The sequence below is a fragment of the Mauremys reevesii genome, linkage group 5, assembly GCF_016161935.1.
Source record: "Mauremys reevesii isolate NIE-2019 linkage group 5, ASM1616193v1, whole genome shotgun sequence".
Lineage (NCBI taxonomy): Eukaryota > Metazoa > Chordata > Testudines > Geoemydidae > Mauremys > Mauremys reevesii.
In genome coordinates, this window is record NC_052627.1 from 59,823,417 (window position 1) to 59,842,602 (window position 19,186).

The 19,186-nt window shown below is 37.5% G+C and overlaps 1 protein-coding gene across 8 annotated transcripts in view; it reads left to right on the forward strand.

Moving 5' to 3' along the window:
• The window catches only part of TMEM131L (transmembrane 131 like), a 113,716-nt gene that overhangs the window by 62,908 nt on the left and 31,622 nt on the right, over positions 1–19,186 (forward strand). For 6 of the 8 annotated variants that reach the window (XM_039540318.1, XM_039540316.1, XM_039540319.1 and 3 more), the window contains 13 exons: positions 2,521–2,598; positions 3,976–4,129; positions 6,778–6,836; positions 7,184–7,292; positions 9,426–9,531; positions 10,180–10,333; positions 11,209–11,379; positions 11,950–12,019; positions 12,699–12,816; positions 13,545–13,686; positions 14,955–15,064; positions 16,773–16,845; positions 18,472–18,614. In XM_039540318.1, the coding sequence (XP_039396252.1) occupies positions 2,521–2,598; positions 3,976–4,129; positions 6,778–6,836; positions 7,184–7,292; positions 9,426–9,531; positions 10,180–10,333; positions 11,209–11,379; positions 11,950–12,019; positions 12,699–12,816; positions 13,545–13,686; positions 14,955–15,064; positions 16,773–16,845; positions 18,472–18,614 (1,487 nt within the window). The remainder of the gene's footprint in view (positions 1–2,520; positions 2,599–3,975; positions 4,130–6,777; positions 6,837–7,183; positions 7,293–9,425; positions 9,532–10,179; positions 10,334–11,208; positions 11,380–11,949; positions 12,020–12,698; positions 12,817–13,544; positions 13,687–14,954; positions 15,065–16,772; positions 16,846–18,471; positions 18,615–19,186) is intronic. The other 2 variants (XM_039540317.1, XM_039540320.1) reach the window with 2 other exon arrangements.

A 19,186-nucleotide genomic window follows, 5' to 3' on the forward strand; every position in this document is an offset into this window, starting at 1 on the left:
ACTGCGCTCCTAGCAATTGTGGGCAGCAAAAGGAAGGCAGGAAACCCCTGATCTAAGGCATTTAAAATCTAGGTTGGCCAGAGTGCAATTCTGAAATATAGTAATCACCATAAAAGTTGGGGGAATAGAACTCTGTTGACAGGTCATTAGGATCCAAAATCTGGGACAATAATAAATCATCTTGTGAATCCTCCTCTTATTAAGGATAAAATTTTCTCAAAGCATGTAGGGCTTTCATAAGGCTTGCCTCATCACCTAATCCATGATTTAAGGGTTTAGGATAAACTTCATCCTATAAGAAGTTGTTAAATCACATTTGATACATAAGGGGGAGGAGACATGAGAAATGAAACATGACATGAGAAGCCTCCAAAATAGCAGTGAGGGCCAAACTGAGAAGCAAAGGTAATACGACTAGGAGACAGAATAGCCTTTACTCCAAGCAGAGAGAGAAGTGGCTCAGACAAAGCTATAGAAAAACATGACTCAGAGCATTACATTTAGTTGACCTTTATCTGGAGAACATCTGAAGAGTCTTAATTGTCCAAGCACTTTGAGCAAAGGAAAAGAATGCATGAAGTAGTGGTGTATAGGCTAATGAAAAAAATATAGTTCTTTCCAGGAAGAATCTTTCAGAAGGGAAATCTAAGTTGGATAAGGTTTATCAGACCAATTAGCTGACTTGAAAGTGGTCTGCTCACATAAGCCCATTTTCTTGTTGAAACTCCACTGCCAATAATAGCTGTGGAAGGTTAATTAATGATACACATATTGGATTTAAGAGCTTGATCTACTTGCGTAATTTGATTAGGACAAAATAAAGGTGAAATTGCAAAAAGAGATGAATTGGTTGAGACTCCCATTCCTCGATAGTGCTGTGCTAAAAAAGGAGTTTTTTTAAAATTGTTTTTTAAATTATGTGATTAATCTTTGGAGGTGTTAGAACTCCCCCTTGTGGGATTCTGCAATATTTGCTATATAAACTGATTTAATACCAAAGAGATCATGTTGACTTTTTGTTTTGTTGTGCTCTTACGCAATCACACATCACGTTATAAAAAAAGCATTATGCATGTGGTGAATTTACTGTGTCATAAAACCACCACCACCACCACCACCTTATCTGTAGAAAAAGGCTTCAAAGCATCTCCTCCTGATTGTATTTCTTTCAGGATTTTAAATGCATGTCTCTTCCCTGAGCAAATAATGGAATGGATTTCCTGTGAGGTATTTATGCAAAGGCTCATCAGAGATAAAAAAATATGCATTAGGGTATGGCACCTTTTAACATTGCTTTCACAGTTCTGCCTCTTTCAACTTCAATTATTTCATTTTTTTTTTTAAAGGAAAAGATTGAGTAGATTACACTGGCTCCTTGCACCTTTGAAGACCTTGATTCAAATTTGGGTGAGGTCACAAATGAAAAATTAACTGTGATCTTAAATTAGTCCCCAAACCATCATGTAATTTGGCATAATTGACCATCACTGATAAGGAGAAGCACAGAATTATTATGGATTGTTGGTATGACAAACTATGTATGACAGTATTTCACATAGCTTGCATGCATTAAGTCTGCCTTTAGACAGTGCTACTGCATGAACATTTTATAAGCTCGCAAAATAAACACATTCATTTTTTTTCTTTCAAATGAATAAAAAGGTGAAGCAACAGAAAATAATTTCTCTAGTTTTGTGTTATTTTATTTCTTTGTTTTAGTCTGAGGCCTGAACATCAGGGCTGCATCCAGGAAATCTAACCAGAAATTTAGCCTACCAGCAGTTTTTAAAATATGTGTTTCAAAGAAAATATACAGGAAAACAAGGAAGGAAGCCTTTATTGTATGTAAAAAAGGCATTATAGGAGAAAATCAAGTAGGAGTTTAAGATTTATAAAGGTCCATCATATGTTCCTATTGTATAAAATGTTTAATAATAGTTTGACATGGAAGTAGGAGTGGAAATGATACAATTTCTCATTGAGCAATGATGTTGGCTGCCATATTACCCTAAAATAATAGTAAAAAAAAAAAAGAAAGAAAACACCTCTCCTTGCTGATGTTACTGTCAGGGATTACATTTTATTGAAATTGAAAGAATTGACAACATTGCCATTTGTTTTTCGCTATTTTGTTTGTTTGCCTTTTGCTTTTCCTTCAGCTAGTACAATGAAAATAACGAAGTGAACTTCACATTCATTTATAGTCAGTTTTCACTGGGAGGTTCTCAGTGATGCAATGTTTGGGTGGCATATATTGCACAAAAACATATATCTAAAACCAGTGATTTAGATTTACGGATTTCAGAAACAAATGAAACTGTTAGATTTTGTGTAAAAGCTTGGCCTTCAAAAGCCTACATTTTGGAGAAAAAACACTGTATCTTTTGCAATCTCAATAGAAATGTAATGGGAATAGTTTTTGTTGGCCTTACAAAATGTAAACTTTGGGCCAAATTTGACTGGATAGAATCTGTTAAATCAAACTCTTTTGAACTGTTGTCTTAATTTTTACTTTTCTAGGCAGAAACTACGAATGCCAGTCTCTTACAAGTTCATCTTGAATGCAGTTTACACAACAATATGTGCCAGCAACTTAAGGTATGAATGTACATTTCATTTTAGGGCTGTCAATTAATTGCAGTTAACTCATGTGATTAACTAAAAAAAAATTAATCGCATTTAATCGCAGTTTTAATCATACTACTAAACAATAAAATACTAATTGAAATTTATTCAATATTTTGGGTGTTTTTCTACATTGTCAAATATATTGATTTCAATTACAACACAGAATGCGAAGTGTACAGTGCTCACTTTATATCATTTTTATTACAAATATTTGCACTGTAAAAATAACAAAAATAGTACTTTTCAGTTCACCTCATAGAAGTACCAAAGTGCAATTTACAAATGTAGATATTTTTTCTTTGTTACATGACTGCACTCAAAAACAAAACCATGTAAAACTTTAGAGCCTACAGGTCCACTCAGTCCTACTTCTTATTCAGCCAGTTGCTAAGAGAAACAAGTCCGTTTACATTTACAGGGGATAATGCTGCCCGCTTCTTATTTACAATGTCACCTGAAAGTGAGAACAGACGTTTGCATGGCACTTTTGTAGCTCACATTGCAAAGTATTGTCAAGCGATTAAAAAAATTAATCACGATTAGTCACACTGTTAAACAATAATAGAATACTATTTATATAAATATTTTAGATGTTTTCCACTTCTGTCTTTTGGAATCTCAAGGCTGTGAGAAGTCTGGGATCCAGATTGCTTCTCTTACCTTATACCTCAGCATACTATTTAAGGTCAGCTGAGTGCTCTTTCTCTCAGTCCCTGAGCTTGGACACTGTTTGTTGCACATCTGAAGGTGCCCCACCTTTGGAATTCATTCCGCTAGTCTGTTTATAGTACATCTTATTCAGAGTGAAGGATTTTACAAATGAAAATGTTTTACAGTTCCTAAGGCCAGACCTTCCAGTTGAAACTACTCTTACATTGGGATTCTTTTGAGGCTTAACCCTTAGTGTCGTTCTAATGTTTTTTATTATTTATCACTTGTATCACTATGGTACCTCAGAGTCCAAGTCATGGACCAGGACCCCATTGTACTATGCTTTGGTTTTACTTTTTTGTGTAGGTGTGTGTGTGAACTGAGTGTTTTGCAGAATGTGCCCTGGAGACTGCAGCTTTCTGTTGCCAGGAAAGGCTTCCCCACACTGCCCCCAGAAAGTGCCTGTTTGAGTGGAATTTGCTCTCTGTACCTGTGCAGTCCTCTGCCTCTACTGAGAATTCCATCAAAAGTTCTAATTACTGCCCCGGGATTGCTACCGTTGTGATGCACGTAGAACATTTGTCCATTAGAAATTGGCTGAGACCATCAATTCAGTATGTTTTATTCAAATCAGATTATTTTATGAAATTTCCCCTCCTTTTTTCCACCACCTTCCCCTCCTTTATGTCACTCCAGAGTTGCTGTTTTATGTCTGACGATCCGGTGCTGCTAAAAATGAGCTTAGTACTAAGAATGGAAAACTCCCAACGGGAATTTGTGGATCACAGACAGTACTTACTGGAAAATCTTTTTGTAGTTTATGTAGCAATGGACAAAACTGAGACCTCAGGTAAGTGCAAGACGTGACTGTTAATTTTAATAGAGATTGTTTTTATATACACTTCAGAATCTGGTATTCACAAATATATTGATCTCAGTGACATCCTCTTTATTTTGCTGTTTAATGCGAAGGCCACATTAGTGAAGTGAAACTGTTTAACATTTTGTGTTTAATGCAGAATTACTGTGATGGTGTTTCTTAATGAAAGAGGTAGCAATCCTCTGCCGTTGTAAACTACATTTGTTACATTCTTTTCTTTTTCCCTTAAGATTTGTGTATGGAACAGAAACATCCTTTTCTTAGGTGTCTGTTTAAATAGTACAGAATGTGTGGTGTTGATGATTGCTTTTGTTTTCACCTTTCAGCAAAAGTGCAATTAATGAAAATTGTAGTATTCTAATTTCTAAGGAATTAGATTAACAGAACTAGGCCTGCAAAGAAATCAGGACCTAGAAAAAGCAGGCATTGTGGAAATTACTGTAATAATATAATACAAAGGATCTTCATATCATCATTTTTGGAGGCTAGAATTCCACATGCAAAGTAGACAGCTACTTAAATTTTTTGTATCATTCGTTTGTTGGGTAAATAGATAATTTTTCTCCAAATCCAAGGAGTGAGATATCTTTGATTTTTAATTATTTATAGTGCACCATCACCTTTATAATTGTTTAGGTTTTTTGGAACATTAGAACAAAAATATAGTTTTCTGCCAATTGTACTGTCTGGTAGAAGAAAAAAGGACTTGTGAAAACAGATAAATGATTCAATTATCACTTTTACCACATTTCAAGTCTGGGTGCAAAACACTTTTATCGTTCTTCCAGAGCCTGCTATGTAGTTGGAAGGGTTGGTAATTGACTGGAGTGATGCTTACATTTGACTGATGGAGCTGATATATCCGCAGTAAATCTATTTTCCCTCACGCCTGAGATAGCAGTGTTTTGTTGCACTGAGTTTTGGAAGCATAGTTATTCTTACACTTGTGGATAAATGTTCACATCTGTCATGTCCAGAGGTATGGCTGTAACATCCTTTTTAATGGATTCAGGTGATAGAAGAGCATTTTAAAAAAGCTATACACTTCCTCAATATAATGCAAATCATAAATCCCTATACACTAGGGTAAAGGCCTGTCATAATTCCTTTATGATGCTGGCAATGGGAAGTTATAGATCTTTTGCCTTGATGATCTTGTGAGCAGCTTTTCAACTTCAGATAATAATGTTTAATTTTCTTTTCATTGATGTGCTTAATTAAGAGAGACTTGGAGTCTGCGTCTCGTCTCACTACACCAATGTGAATCGAGAATAACTCTGTTGAAGACAGTAAGCTAGATCATGTGTTTTGTGGCCTGCAGATTTGGGGAGGAGGCTTTAGAGCACATTTGTGAATCCCTGATCTTGGGATTCCTTTGGCCCCTACAGTGACTTAGTGCAGTTTTAGCCACACCCCTCTCCAGCAGCCATACTTCCTATTGTTTGATGATCTATTGATTTTGCATTAATTATTTTGATTACTTAAGAATGCCTAGTTAGCACTTTGAGACTTGGTAGGTTCTTGTCCCAAGATCATGCCCACTATTTATTAAAATTACTGTTCAGTTGGGAACCCCGATGTGCATGGTTACAACATTCACATACAACATTGGAAGAACCTTCTCTGTTTGTAATAGTTCTATTAACATAGTGAGAAAAGTTACAAACACTCCAGCCCAGCAAGGTGGATAGAGATAATTCAGAATGTGTGTCTGAGCATTCATGTACTCACACCGTCCCTTGCAAAAGGACCTGAAGTGTTTGCTATCATCCTCATCACCAGACTTATCATCACCGCTAGTGTTCACCACCCTGGGGTCTCCCAAGAGTTACATCTCCCACACAGGCCGGGATGCAATTTTTATAATGTGTTACACTGCCACTATGCCTAGTGTAGAGGTTCAGTAGAGGTTTTTCCTCTTTTCCTTATTTGTATTTCCTCACCCTACTATTGTTTGGGTGCCTTTCTCCCTTAGGTTACTAGCCTGTTTATCTCAAGCTTGTTAATTACCATGGTACTCTTTTGGTCAGACCTCTGCTGATGTACCTAACTTAAAATATCCCAAGCTGGTATAAATTGGCATCTTGTGGTTACCCGTCAGCAGTTTAGTTATTACTGCATTCTGTCTTGTGTCTTCTATAATCTAGGGTTACTCCTAGTTAAGTGTGTATGCGAAGGCTTTTGGGCCTTATGCTTTGTTACCTAAGCTATTGTTTTACAGGCCTTGTAATGGTTCTGCCTTAACTTATACCCCTGTCTTACTTGGCAAATACCTATTCCTATGGGCTACACTATACCATGGCCTGGAAAAAGGGAGGTTATGCTGGCTCTGTGGATAGGGCTGTGTGCCAGCTGGGGATTTAGGACCTGGTGGTAATGCCAGCTTTCCAGCTGATTTTTGCCACCATAATTAGGGCCAAAGATATGGTGTGAGAGGAGAGTCAGGCCCAATGTGTGATTAACTTCTGATTTTTACAAGAGACAGAATAATTCTATGCAAAAATATATCTTCTAATTTTCATTTGAATATGTTAGATATTGTTTCTCATATTAATGTCTGAGAAAGCAGTGGTACTTTGATCTTTGGTACTTATCTGGATGTTCATTTTTTTGGACAGATGATTCCACAGTAAACATGTATGTATTGCATTCAGGGAACAGCGTTTTACATATACAGGTAATTATGTTCCTTATGCAATCATATTCGGAGGTATTGAATTTAATAAGGATATTAACTAGCTTGACTACTTACTTTTTGCTGTCGCCAAATAGCACACTTCTTTATTTTAAGACGCATTTAAGTTTGTATAATGTCCAACAGAATTTGTAGGTTGTAAGCTACAGCTCAGATAATGATTTTTAATGTGCACGTTAACCTAAATAAAAGCCACAAAACTATTTATCACATATGATAAATGACAGTTCCTTCTAAGTTTGACATGAAGATGAATTAAACAAATACTAAAAATATAATAATAATGGTAATAGTGCTACAGGGATTGGTAATATATCATTTTAATGCAGGACATACAGCGTTTCTCACAAAAAGATACATCATCTGTGCAGTTTGAGCCAATACAACTTCCTTCTTCAACCACAAATTTTACAAAAGTTGCTTCCATTGTTTGTAAAGGTACAGTATGTATATTTTGTGTATATAATATGATTACATGAGGTACATATTTACCTTATAAGGTACTCTGAAAAGGATCAAGATCAACTTGTCTGTGCAACTTTGCTTTCTTAAAACATACTGGGCTAGGGCGAGAGAGAATTCTTTGTACTTATTTTGTTTCCATCCTATTTCATATCATTCTGTCACTCTCACTCACATGTGCTCTCTCTCTCCCCCTCCCCCCCCCCGATCTTAAATTCAGTACAGGCCATATTAATAGGAAGGGAAAGTGGGTGACCAATAAGCTTGTCAGCTGATTGTCAGCATTTATTGAATGTACCTTTTGGGTTCCCTTTAATCATTTGGATGATTCTTTTATTTCAAATCTACTTAAATAGTACACTTTTGTGCTTGGGTGGTAAATTTGTATGGCAGTTTTTGTAAGGATGGTTTGAGAGAATTGCCTGAGTCAACAAAGCATGTTTGTGGAAGAGCTAGGGTTAACGTTTAGAAGTTGCTGTTTCCAGTCAGTCCCATGCTCTTACCACTAGACCAGGGGCGGGCAAACTTTTTGGCCTGAGGGCCGCATCGAGTTTTGGAAATTGTATGGAGAGCCGGTAATGGGAGACTGTGCCTTCCCAAACAGCCAGGTGTGGCCCAGCCCCTGCCTCTGCCCCCTCCCCCACCCCCTTGCTTCACGCCCCCTGACGCCTGCCCCCGCCCCCCGGGACTCCTGCCCCACCCCGCTCCCTGCCCCTGACTGCCCCCAGAACCCCCACCCCTGACTGCCTCCCACTGCCCCATCCAACCCCCCCTCCTTTCTGACTGTCCCCCAGGACCCCTGCACCCATTCAACCCCCCCCCCCCCCCCGTTCCCTGCCCCCTGATCACCACCCCGAACTCCCCTACTCTCTATTCAACCCCCCTGCTCCCTGCCCCCTCACCACGCTGCCTGGAGCACTGGTGGCTGGCGGTGCTACAGTCACATCTCCCAGCTGGAGTCAGCCACGCTGTCGCCACCGCGCAGCACAGAGCCCCGGGTCAGCTGCACTGCCCAGCCACCCAGAGCATTGCGTCAGTGGCACGGCGCGCTGCGGGGGAGGGGGAACAGCAGGGGAGGGGGTGGGGGCTGGTTAGCCTCCTGGGCCAGGAGCTCAGGGGCCGGGCAGGAGGGTCCCGCGGGCCGTTGTTTGCCCACCTCTGCACCTAGACCATGTCCAGGAGAACCCCTGCAGTAGATCAGACTTCATTGCACCATGACCCGCTTCTGACCACCACAATTACTATACGACCGCAGGAGGCGGGACTGAAGCCTGAGCCCCGCCACTCAGGGCTGAAGCCCTCAAGGTTTGGCTTTGACCCCGGGTGGTGGGGCTCAGGCTTTGGCTTTGACCTTGGGCTCCAGCAAGTCTAATGCCAGCCCTGGCGACCTCATTAAAACAGGGTCACGACCCACTTTGGGTCCTGACCCACAGTTTGAGAACTGCTGATCTACTGTATTATTTAGTTTCCCTGACTCGGATCACTGTTGTCATGCAAACTTTGTCACTTATGTACTCAGTAGTGCCCTGCACATTTTTGTTACGCTTTCACCCCCCTGATCAGTGCTTCCAAATTCTTTCCTCTGCTTTTTATAAAAACATGTGTTTTGTTTTGTTTGTCTTTTGTTTTGGGAATGGTGACGGGGACAACTAAATACATTTTCTCAAAGAGTTTACTTCATAATGAGTTTGGGACTCGTCCTTCTAAGAAAGAGAAGGCAAAGAAGGCGGTAGAGGAGTAGAGTGAGTTTTTTATTTTCCCAGGCATGCTTTTATTTATTGAGGGTAGCAGCTTGGTTCAGTAGCTAGGGTAGCGGACGGGAGTCAGGAGACTTGAGCTCTGCCACTGACTCCCTGTTTGATCTTGGACAAGTCAGTTTTATGGTCTGATTTTCTGAAGTGCTGAGCACCCCTGAATCCCTTTTAAGTCGATACTAAGCACATCTGAAAATCAGAATATTAACGTTCATGTCCCTTGATTTTGCCCTCTGTAAAGTAGAGCTGTTGATACAGACTTTTCTTTGTAAGGATCTTTGAAATCCTTACATGAAAAGCATTATTATTACAAAGATTTTATTCAAATATATATGTTTACTTTTTATTTATACAGCTGCATCATGTGACAATGAAAGCCATTATACTAGTGATGTGAAGATGAATCCATTAAAAGGCACCACAACACTAAAAGCATGTCTTTCCCATCCTGTGATGGAACGGTAGGTTGATGGTGGGATTATTTTAAACATTCACTAGAATTGTAAGGAAACTGTAAAATGTGCTCAAATATATGCTGTAGAGTCAAAGCAAGCTAACTTTCTCACTTAATGGTAGTAAGCACGAGTGCCCAGACTGCTGCATATTGTCGCTGTGTCTTTCAACAAAATAAAACCCTGCAGCATTTCATATAATAGTTTTGTATTTCATACACACAAACTTCCAAGATTCAGTAAGAAGAAATCTGAACAGTTAAGGTCACACAGGCGTTATTTAGAATCTGAGATAAATTTACATATCTCTTTTTCTAGCTTTATGGGAACAGTACTCTAACGGAAAACTGGAAATTGAACATTTTTTCTAGTCTTGACTCAGTAGTGTTATCACAGCTACCACATTATAACAGGGAAAGCACTAGGCAGCATTGTACTCTAAAGTGGTGAGACAGTAGTATGACTAGCTATCCATCCCTCTTAGAGTTGCACTTTGTCTTCTGATTTTTACTGGATTTTTAATAAAATAGTTTGTTCTTCCTCCAGAGTCCTTAAAAACACTCATTTCCCAACAGTGATACTTTTTATGTGTCTGTCTGTGTGAATTGCTTTGCATGTTCAAGGACCCTTGCATTTTTAATCTGTTTCCCTCTACAGGTATTTTGGCGTTGACCCTTCTGCAGCATTATTTCACATAGAGCCACATCACAATATTTCAGGATTTTGGTCTATATGGTTTACAAACAAATTTGACTTTAGCATTGAACTAAATGATGTCTTTGTAGCCAGAGAGACTAAGAACATTTTAAAGGTAAGTTTTTTATTTTAGAATCCTATAATGTCTTTTCCTTAATGTAAAAGGATGCAGTCCTTCAAGATGCTGAGCAGGTTCTTTGAGAGGCTGAGTGTCCTCAATTCATATTGAATTCGGCGGGAGTTAGTGCAAAGTACTGTGTGCCTTTATCAGACTCCAGAAGGCTATGGTCCATTATTCAGTGTGGTGGTGGTTTTAATATATGTTAGAGTAAATTCTGGCTGCAGTAGCAGTTGTACGTGTGCATTAAAGTACAGAATTTTGCTGTCATAGTCAATGTTCTCACAATTGCTGCTTATGCTATTGGTACATGTTAGGTACATGCTATTGGTACATCTCTTCATAGGCTACATTGGAAATCTTTTGGTGAGTGGACGAGCTTTGTGCAAAGTTATTAAAGATTTTACAAAAGAGAGGCCTTATTTTTAGAAGTTTAGGCAAAACATTTTATGTAATTGCTTCATTAGAACAAACAAAGCTGATGTGTGCATGCTCAAATGACAAACTAGGCATTGATTTGGCATTTGTGCACGCAGATCCCAGATTCATATGTGCAATCACAATAGCTGCACAGATAAATTAGGTGTGCAAATGCATGTGCCTAGAATTTAAAAAAATCAAATGCAGTTGTATTAAAAAAGGTACTTTACAGTGTCCTGGTAAGTTTACCCTCATGACCATTGTTTTTACGTATGTGTGTATAGGAGTTAAGAATTCCATGATAGTAGAATCAAAACAATTAGGAGCAAATATCACTTTAGAAGTATATAATTAATATCCCAAAGTACACTTCAATAATTCTTGCGGTTTTGATTAAAAAACAAACAAACAATGTTTAGCCAATATGATCTGATCTGATTGTTTCCTTCTAGATTCTGAACTTCACTGAACCCTTGACTCTACCTCCAGGCTGTTGGAATGTATTTTCTTTGAAGCTCAGTGTCAAAGACACTGTAATAAATGTATTTTCTAATGTATTTTTGGCTACAAATGTAGGAGTGATGTTTGCGATACCTCTACGGATTTATTCAACTCTGTCCAAGGTACTGTATTCCACTGACTTGTATGTATATTACATACAAAAAACTATGTTAATGTTATTTAGCTTGCAAAGCCAAGTGCTCAGAAGTGGGGAAATGACAGATTTACAGTTGCCCATGCCACTGAAATACTTCCCCTTGATATGTCCATCCCATGCACTGAATGAAGTAGGGGCCTAATGGAAAAATAGTATATGATCATGTAATTAAAGATTGTATCATATGTATGCACAAAGGAGCATAATTAAGGTTCTGGGTTTTTTAGATCTTACTGTTTCTAGAGCCTGGTAATCTTCATTAATAGGTATTAGACTTTTTTTGGAATAGTAAATCATAGAATAAGGGATGGGGAGGATCTACTGGGCCATGTTTTCAAAGGGAGCTCAATCCAACCGCTGTTCATGCAGAATCATAAAGCGGTGTATCATCCGTCCAAAACAAGGGCTACAATGCTTCAGGCTTACTGTTCTTAAATAAATTTGATTAAAGTTTGTAATGTTCATTGGTTAAATGTATCTAGATTTATTTTATTTATAGTGTTGCTTTGCCAGATATTCAAGCATTGTTTTTCAGCAGGGGGATCTTCATTTTGAAGCCATAGCACATTGTGATATACACTGTTACTTGGGAAAGTCTGATACAGGTAGGTTTATTTTATTTTTAGCCTCTATTAGCAGTTTGGTAATGTAAAAAAAGTAGCTAGAAAATTTTTTGTATTTGTTGCTGTATTTGTAGTACAAATATATATATGATTAGTACGAGTAAGTTTTACATCATTTAAGAATATCCTGATTTCTTAAATTGTTGCTCCTCTGCATGGATTTTAGTAACTTGTAGCAAACACAATATTCCAGATTTCTAATTCCTGCTCACAGAACTCAAAAATGTTTGAATCAGTTCTAACTTTCAAAATATATTTTTGACTTTAATGGAATTTGTTTGTTCGAGAAAATTATCAGCAATTGGAAAAGGGGAGCTAAAATGGAAATGATTATTGGCAACTAGCGGGTGCTATAACATAATTTTGCACCATTTTCGAGATATTGAACTATGATATGTATATCCCATTGACATCCATTAAGAGTTCTGCTTAAAAATCTGTGATGAAATATAGCCCTTAAATTCCAAATGTAAGAGACAGCAAAAAAGAAAAAAAGTCCTACTTGAACAATTAGTTGTATACATTCCAATTTACACACACGTGTACCTATTTTTTTAAAAATAACTTTGTTATTGATACCAGTTCTTCAAGTTATGGGACAGAGTGATAAAGGTAGTAAATGTTATTTTAGTAAAATATGGGAAATCTATTATCATTTTAGCAAATCTGTTTTGGAAAGGGAGTTTGTCTCTGGACCAGTCTACGTGGAATGTGGATTCTGAACTTGCAAGTGAGCTTTATGAAAGATGGCAGAAAATAAAACATGGGGAAGCCTGCAGGTTTGTACAAAGACTGTTCATGTAGTAAACTTCAAATTGTATTATAAGAAACACATCTTGCTGTTCTATACTAGTATACTTGAAAATAAGAGCAAAAACTTTCAGACTCTGGTGCCTAAAGTTAGTCTTCTCATTAAGTGTCCTGAGATTCAGAGCAGCTAAGCACCTCATCTCCCATTTAACTCAGTGTCAATAATTGTTTTAAATACCTGAACATTGAATGTAAATAATATTTTGATTGTAGTAACTTCACCACTTCTACTTCACTCTGAAAGAAAACAAAGCATGTTTCACAGGATCAGATATGGAAGCTGCACAAATCCTCTCTGTCAACAGGTTGCGCAGTAGTCTTTTCAGGGTCATGGGTTTTCAATAGGTTTTAAGCACTTTATTCCTTTGCCTAATGGATGCGACACATTGGGGACATGGGGAAGGGATAAGTGTGTGTCTGTGCGTGAGCATTGACATCAGCCCCTTTCCAGCATGAGAAAATGGGGCTGTATGAACAGGGAGTCGTTACGTTACAGGTATGAAAACAGAGGTGTAAGGGACAAATGGATGGTTAATGCAGGGTCACAGTCCTATGGGCATTATTTTGTTAAAGACCTTTTTTCCCCCAAGAAAAGGTTCTCTGCCATAACGAAGTGCTCCTGGAAAATTGATGTCAAGAGACTAAAATCAATTTCTTTTGGTTTTAACAAAGCTTTCTGTTTTCACCAATTAAACAGGAGGAATTTTTTGGGAATGACTCGCATTGCTCACCAAAAGAAGCCTGAAGACGAGGAGTCATTTGCTTTCTTTTTGCCACGTTTGATTACAGAGCCTGGCCTGACGCTAAACTTCAGTGCAACTGCACTTAAGAATAGTATGGTAATAATAACTATTTTCAAGCTTTATCGAAGTTTGTATATTTTTAGCTAGTTTAAATTATGAAGATTCCAGTTCAACATTATTAAGACATAATGTTTTTATGTTGTTTTCAAACTGGTTTTTAAAAAGGTTTTTGGAAAACTCCATACCAGTACATCTCAAGACACCAGTTTCTTATACTTGATTGGCTCCAGTTTAAATTGTTGAAATATCTAGTTTAATACATTAAGATAAATTGAGGATTTAGCAATATACTGTAGATCTCACCTTCTGCAATGTTTATTAAAGTGTTCAACAGCTAGAGTAGAGTAGCTTATTATAAAACTAATGAATAACATGGAACAATATGTTTGGATATGCTGTGATCAGGGCCAGATCTAGAGGCTGGCAAACAGGGCAGTCACCCAGGACACCAGCTTTCAGGGAACACTGAACTGTTGTCCCACCTTTCCCTCCCCCCGCTCCTTTCCCTCCCGATTAGCTGTTTGTTTTGTTTTGCTTGACACTCGGGGGCCTGAAAACATTTTCTGTGCTGGCCAGCAAAACATCTAGGGCTGCTCCCGGCGGTGATTATCTTTACTATTAGTGATGTTTATAATTCCACATTAATCTTTATCACACCATGCATACATCTTTTAAGAGTGAATATTGCGCTTGTGAAATGTCCCAGATTGGGACTATCAGATGACGTATGTCTTCTTGGAACAGGACTGTCCCCAGCAACTCAGTTCTCATTGGGCAATTTTTGGTCACTACTAACCTGGCCTTGGTTAGAACCTGTCATATGTAGATGAAAGGCTTCATATGCAAATATTATTTATTATCTTAATATTCAATGTATGTATGTTAAATTATTAAGCAATAGCATGAGCCAGCTAGTCCCCCATCATTCATATTTCTAAGTGAGGAAGAATAGTGTCTTACACACTTTACCTGTTTCTTTGGGTAAACTTTATTCCTGTCTACCAGTGTGACCTGATAATAAATCGAAATAAAAAGAATATATCTTGAAAAGATGGCCTCTCTTTTTGCATGTGTAGTTCTTCAAGCCACTATCATTTGCTTTTGCATATAGAAACATTGTACGCACATGCCCAGCTTTTGCATGTAGTTTTGTGCATGTAAAATTCTAATGTGCAAAAAGAGAAGTCAGGTTGAGTCTCCTTTGAAAATGAGGCCAGTATTACCAGTGCAGAATTATTTTATCTTGTTTTAGAATTCTAGCACACAAGTATGTAGTTCTAACTTTTTTCCCCCAAACTGTTTAGGTAAAATATTTTGTGCTAAGAAACCCCTCATCCTTCCCAGTTACGCTACAACTTCTGCCTCTGTCTTACTATCCTGATCCCCAAGCATCACTGAGTCTGCTCAGCAAATGGTAATGAATATAACATTATCTCAGAATACTGATATTCCTTTTTAGTGATCTGTTTCTATCCCTTAGCATTGTTACTCAGCACTTGTTTTAATATTTTAAAAAAATCATAAGTTACCTGGAGGTATGGTTCCCCATAATCTTAAATCCCATTTTTGATGGTTTATAATCATCACGTTTAATCTACCTTGGTTGTATGTTATATGACTGTCTTTGTGGATATAACTATTATATGATAAACCCCAAGGCATGGATTCAACAAGTACATGCCTGTCAGAGGCTGAGCTGCTCTTTACTGGGGGTTGGGACATAGCCTTCACCTGGGGAGGTAACGCCATGAGTCAAGGGTTCTGTGATGGGGGAATGTGACTCAGAATTAGGCCTTCTGGGAGAAATAAAGGCAGCCTGAAGTCAGTGAGGGAGCATTTAGGGACACTCAAAGGAGTAGGAGGGTTATGGGAACTGCTCTACACAGAAAGACTCTCTGCTTTAGTTTACACTTCAAAGGGTTTACTACTATAGCTGCATTGGCAAAGCCCGCAAATGAAGATGCTGCCTATATCACTAAAATGAGTTATTTTCTCAGGATAGTTAAGCCAACTCCCTGAATGACATGAGAGTTCTTTGACTGGTAAAAGCTGTGTGGAGAGAGGGGGAAGAGATGGGAGAAAGGGACCAACTTTAAGTCAGTTTGACTACTCACTCTCATTCTTATAATCATTAGGATTATTCACATGCTTAAAGTTGGTCACTTATTTAAGTACCTTGCTGAGTCAAGGCCCAGATCTTTATTTAATTGCTTCCTCAAAACCATAATTCTTTTAAATGTACTCAAACCAATAACTATATTTGTGTGAATTCTAGAAAAGAATGACCACAAATATTCATTCCAATTTTTTAACAAATGTTCTTTGCATTTGCATCCTTTTGTATTTACTTTCTACAAATTTTCTAGCAAATGCTGGAAGTAATGTTCACTGAAGTGATTTCATTTAAGCAAATATTGCAGAATTGCATTAAAAGTGAGTTTTGAATTCATATTTACAAATATTCAACACGAGATACTTACCTCTAGGAGCAGTGTTTATCCTCATCGAACAAAAATTTGTTTGGTATGTCCTTTCCAAACAGCCCGAGTGACACATATCAAATACTTGCAACTGAATTGTTCACAAACAGATCAAAAACTAGTTGCAAATTTTTTTTGCAAATTAAAAATAAGTTAGAGAAAACCGCAATCTATTCCTGGGCAATTCATGAACAGAAAGAGGGACAACATTCATTGAATAAATTATTCATTCTGAATTTTTCACTGATCTCTGATATGAAATGTTTCCTAAAGATTATATGGGTGGCCAAGGATGTTTTGCTTTTGTTTACATCTTGCTTAGGAATTTCAATTGTTGATTCTTGTATAATCTTTGATTATAATATTTCATTTTGGGGGGAGAAAAATCTGACCTTGCCCAAACATCACCTTGTTTTCTGAGTGAGCAGCACATTCATGAAACTTAAGTTGTAATGCAGTCCATTAATATGCAGATCTTTGTTTCCATAATATTCCACATCTGCCAAAATGCAATGGTAGAAGTATTCTTGCCCTAAGAATAAGTGCCGGCTATAACAATACTGTAGTTTCTCCAAAAATGTGTGCAATGATGTTTTGACAAACTGGGTTTAAATACTTAAATTCTTGTTTTGATTTATTTAGGTTTGGCACAAATGTGCAAGCTATTAATTTCACAACCACTGAATTTAGGCTCATGGAGGAGTATGCACACAGGGTAAGATGTCTAATTTTGACAGAAAAAATATCTGACAAATTAGAAAAATAAACATATTCCTAGCTGCATTATATTTAAATTTGAACTGTGGGTTCAAATCATATACTAAACTTGTGTTTATAATGTTGATCATGTACTTGTGGGGTTCTGCCCTATAGAGCTGGCTGATAATTTTATAATAGAAGAAAATTGAATTGGTGTAGTAATTAGAACAGGGGACTAGAAATCTGTATTTCTGATTCCCCATCTCAGGCCCCCAGCTTGCTGAGACACCTTGGAGAAATCATTTAATTTCTCTGCCTTAGTTTCCATTTGTACTTAGAAGTTGATTTTCACCATATACTTCAGAAGTAACTTTTGAAAGGGTGGAGGGAGCATTTCTCATATCCTAGTCATTGAAAAAGAGAACATAGCTGTAAAACAGTGCATTTATTATTAAAACTCCAGATAGTTGTAGCATGAAATCCTGGCCACACTGAAGTCAATGGCAAAAATCACATTGACTTCAATATGGCCAGGATTTCACCTAGAGATGTGAAGGCCAGAAGTCTGACCCATGGCCTGACACAGGCCAGATAATTTCACCCAGCAATTCTCTGTATAAAACTAGGGAGCAGATTTTAATTTGTCCTTTTCCCAGTCATTAATTATGTACACACAAAGTTTGAATGTGTCATAATGTGCCTAATTACTGTGTTTATGTAACCAGTTATTATAATCACACCTGGGTACATGCACACAGTTGCATGTATAGAATTATAGGCTATGTTTGAAAATTTGCCCTATATGTTTTTCTTCTCATAAATGTTAGCTGTTAATTGTGTCTCTTGTAGTTTGTAATTTTATCTTTTGGTTTGTAAAATATTACAAATCATAAAAACACTTTGAACCCAAAAAAAAGAAAATTGGCCAGGTGCGATCTTTAAACCAGAAGCCATTTCCTTACTATTGTTTATGTATCTTTTAGTTCTGTAGGTGGCTAAATGTTCTCTTTGTCAGGGGATAGGCCCGGTTCTGGCATAGAAAGCTTTTAGGATGTTTTGTTTTGTTTTGTTTTTGTTTAAATGGTGAAAAAGAATAAATGATCCGACCAAAAAAACCCCAAACTTGATAATATTTCCAGTCTTACTGTGGTGGTGGTGGTGGTGTTATGATGTTAAGGAGTTCTCTGTGGTGTGTTTACAGTGGCTCAAATGATTGTACTAATTGCCAACAGTCAATTAAATCAAGTTCTAAAGTCCAGTGCTGTGTGCATAATGGTTGCCACATTTTCCTATACAGTCAGAGCACTACCACTCTTCCTGCTTTGTAAAGTGGTTTGGGGATTCCTTTAATATGAAAGCCACTTCATAAAAATAAATACTTTTCCATATTAGCAAGTTAAATCTGATTTAAAAGAGTAAAGTAATACATTCCTCATAATAAAAGAAATGCTGTCATGTGAACTTTTGATCAAATAAACAGCTTTATATGATAGGGTTTATGTTGTCAAATGGCAGTAATTGCACCTTACCCAGAGATTTTTTTACACAGTGCTGAGCAGCGATGTAATGTTTGCTTTATTGGGATGGGTTTTTTTAAAACGTGTTATGCCAAATAAATAAATAAATGCATGTTTGTTTTCAGGAGGCACATCAGGAGGACCTTACTAACATGAAATCCAGTTCTGAGATGCTTCAGTTACATTTACAACCATTGGAAACCCGAAGGATTGGTGTAGTTTTTACACCAGTTGACTACAGAAGAGTAGCATCCCTTATATTAATCAGGTAGGCCAGCTTCTGAATTTAACCTAGCTTTTGTAAGCAATAAATAAACAGCTTCAAGAAAATAATTTTGCCAAATACTGCAGCAGAGACAAATATACCACATTTCCATTTTAAATACCTCCATTTCACTTTAAAATATTTTCAAAATCTGATCTACACTTTGCACTTGTGTCCCGTGGAAGTGGACACTGTAATAAATAGAGTTCTAATTGAAGTGATTTTTTTGTACATGATAAGCATATTCAAAAACACACAAAAACGTATAGTTCCAGTGGTTGACATTGCAGAATAATACCTTCCATTTCCCATCAGTTTTGTTCCTGTGTATATAGAAGAAGAGGTTTATTAATTTGGTTCTTATCACTAAAACATGATTTTCATCTAACTCCTTGATGTTAGTAGTGTGATCAATTAGACTACATTGGCTCTTATGGGACCAAATCCAGGGACCCAGAGCCCAGCCTGAATAGCAGGCTGTGTACTAGGATCTCTGCAGGAAGAGAGTGCTGGTAAGGGAGGAATTTTTCCCACCCCTCTCACCCTCTGAGACAGCTGCTATCCAGTGGCAGGCC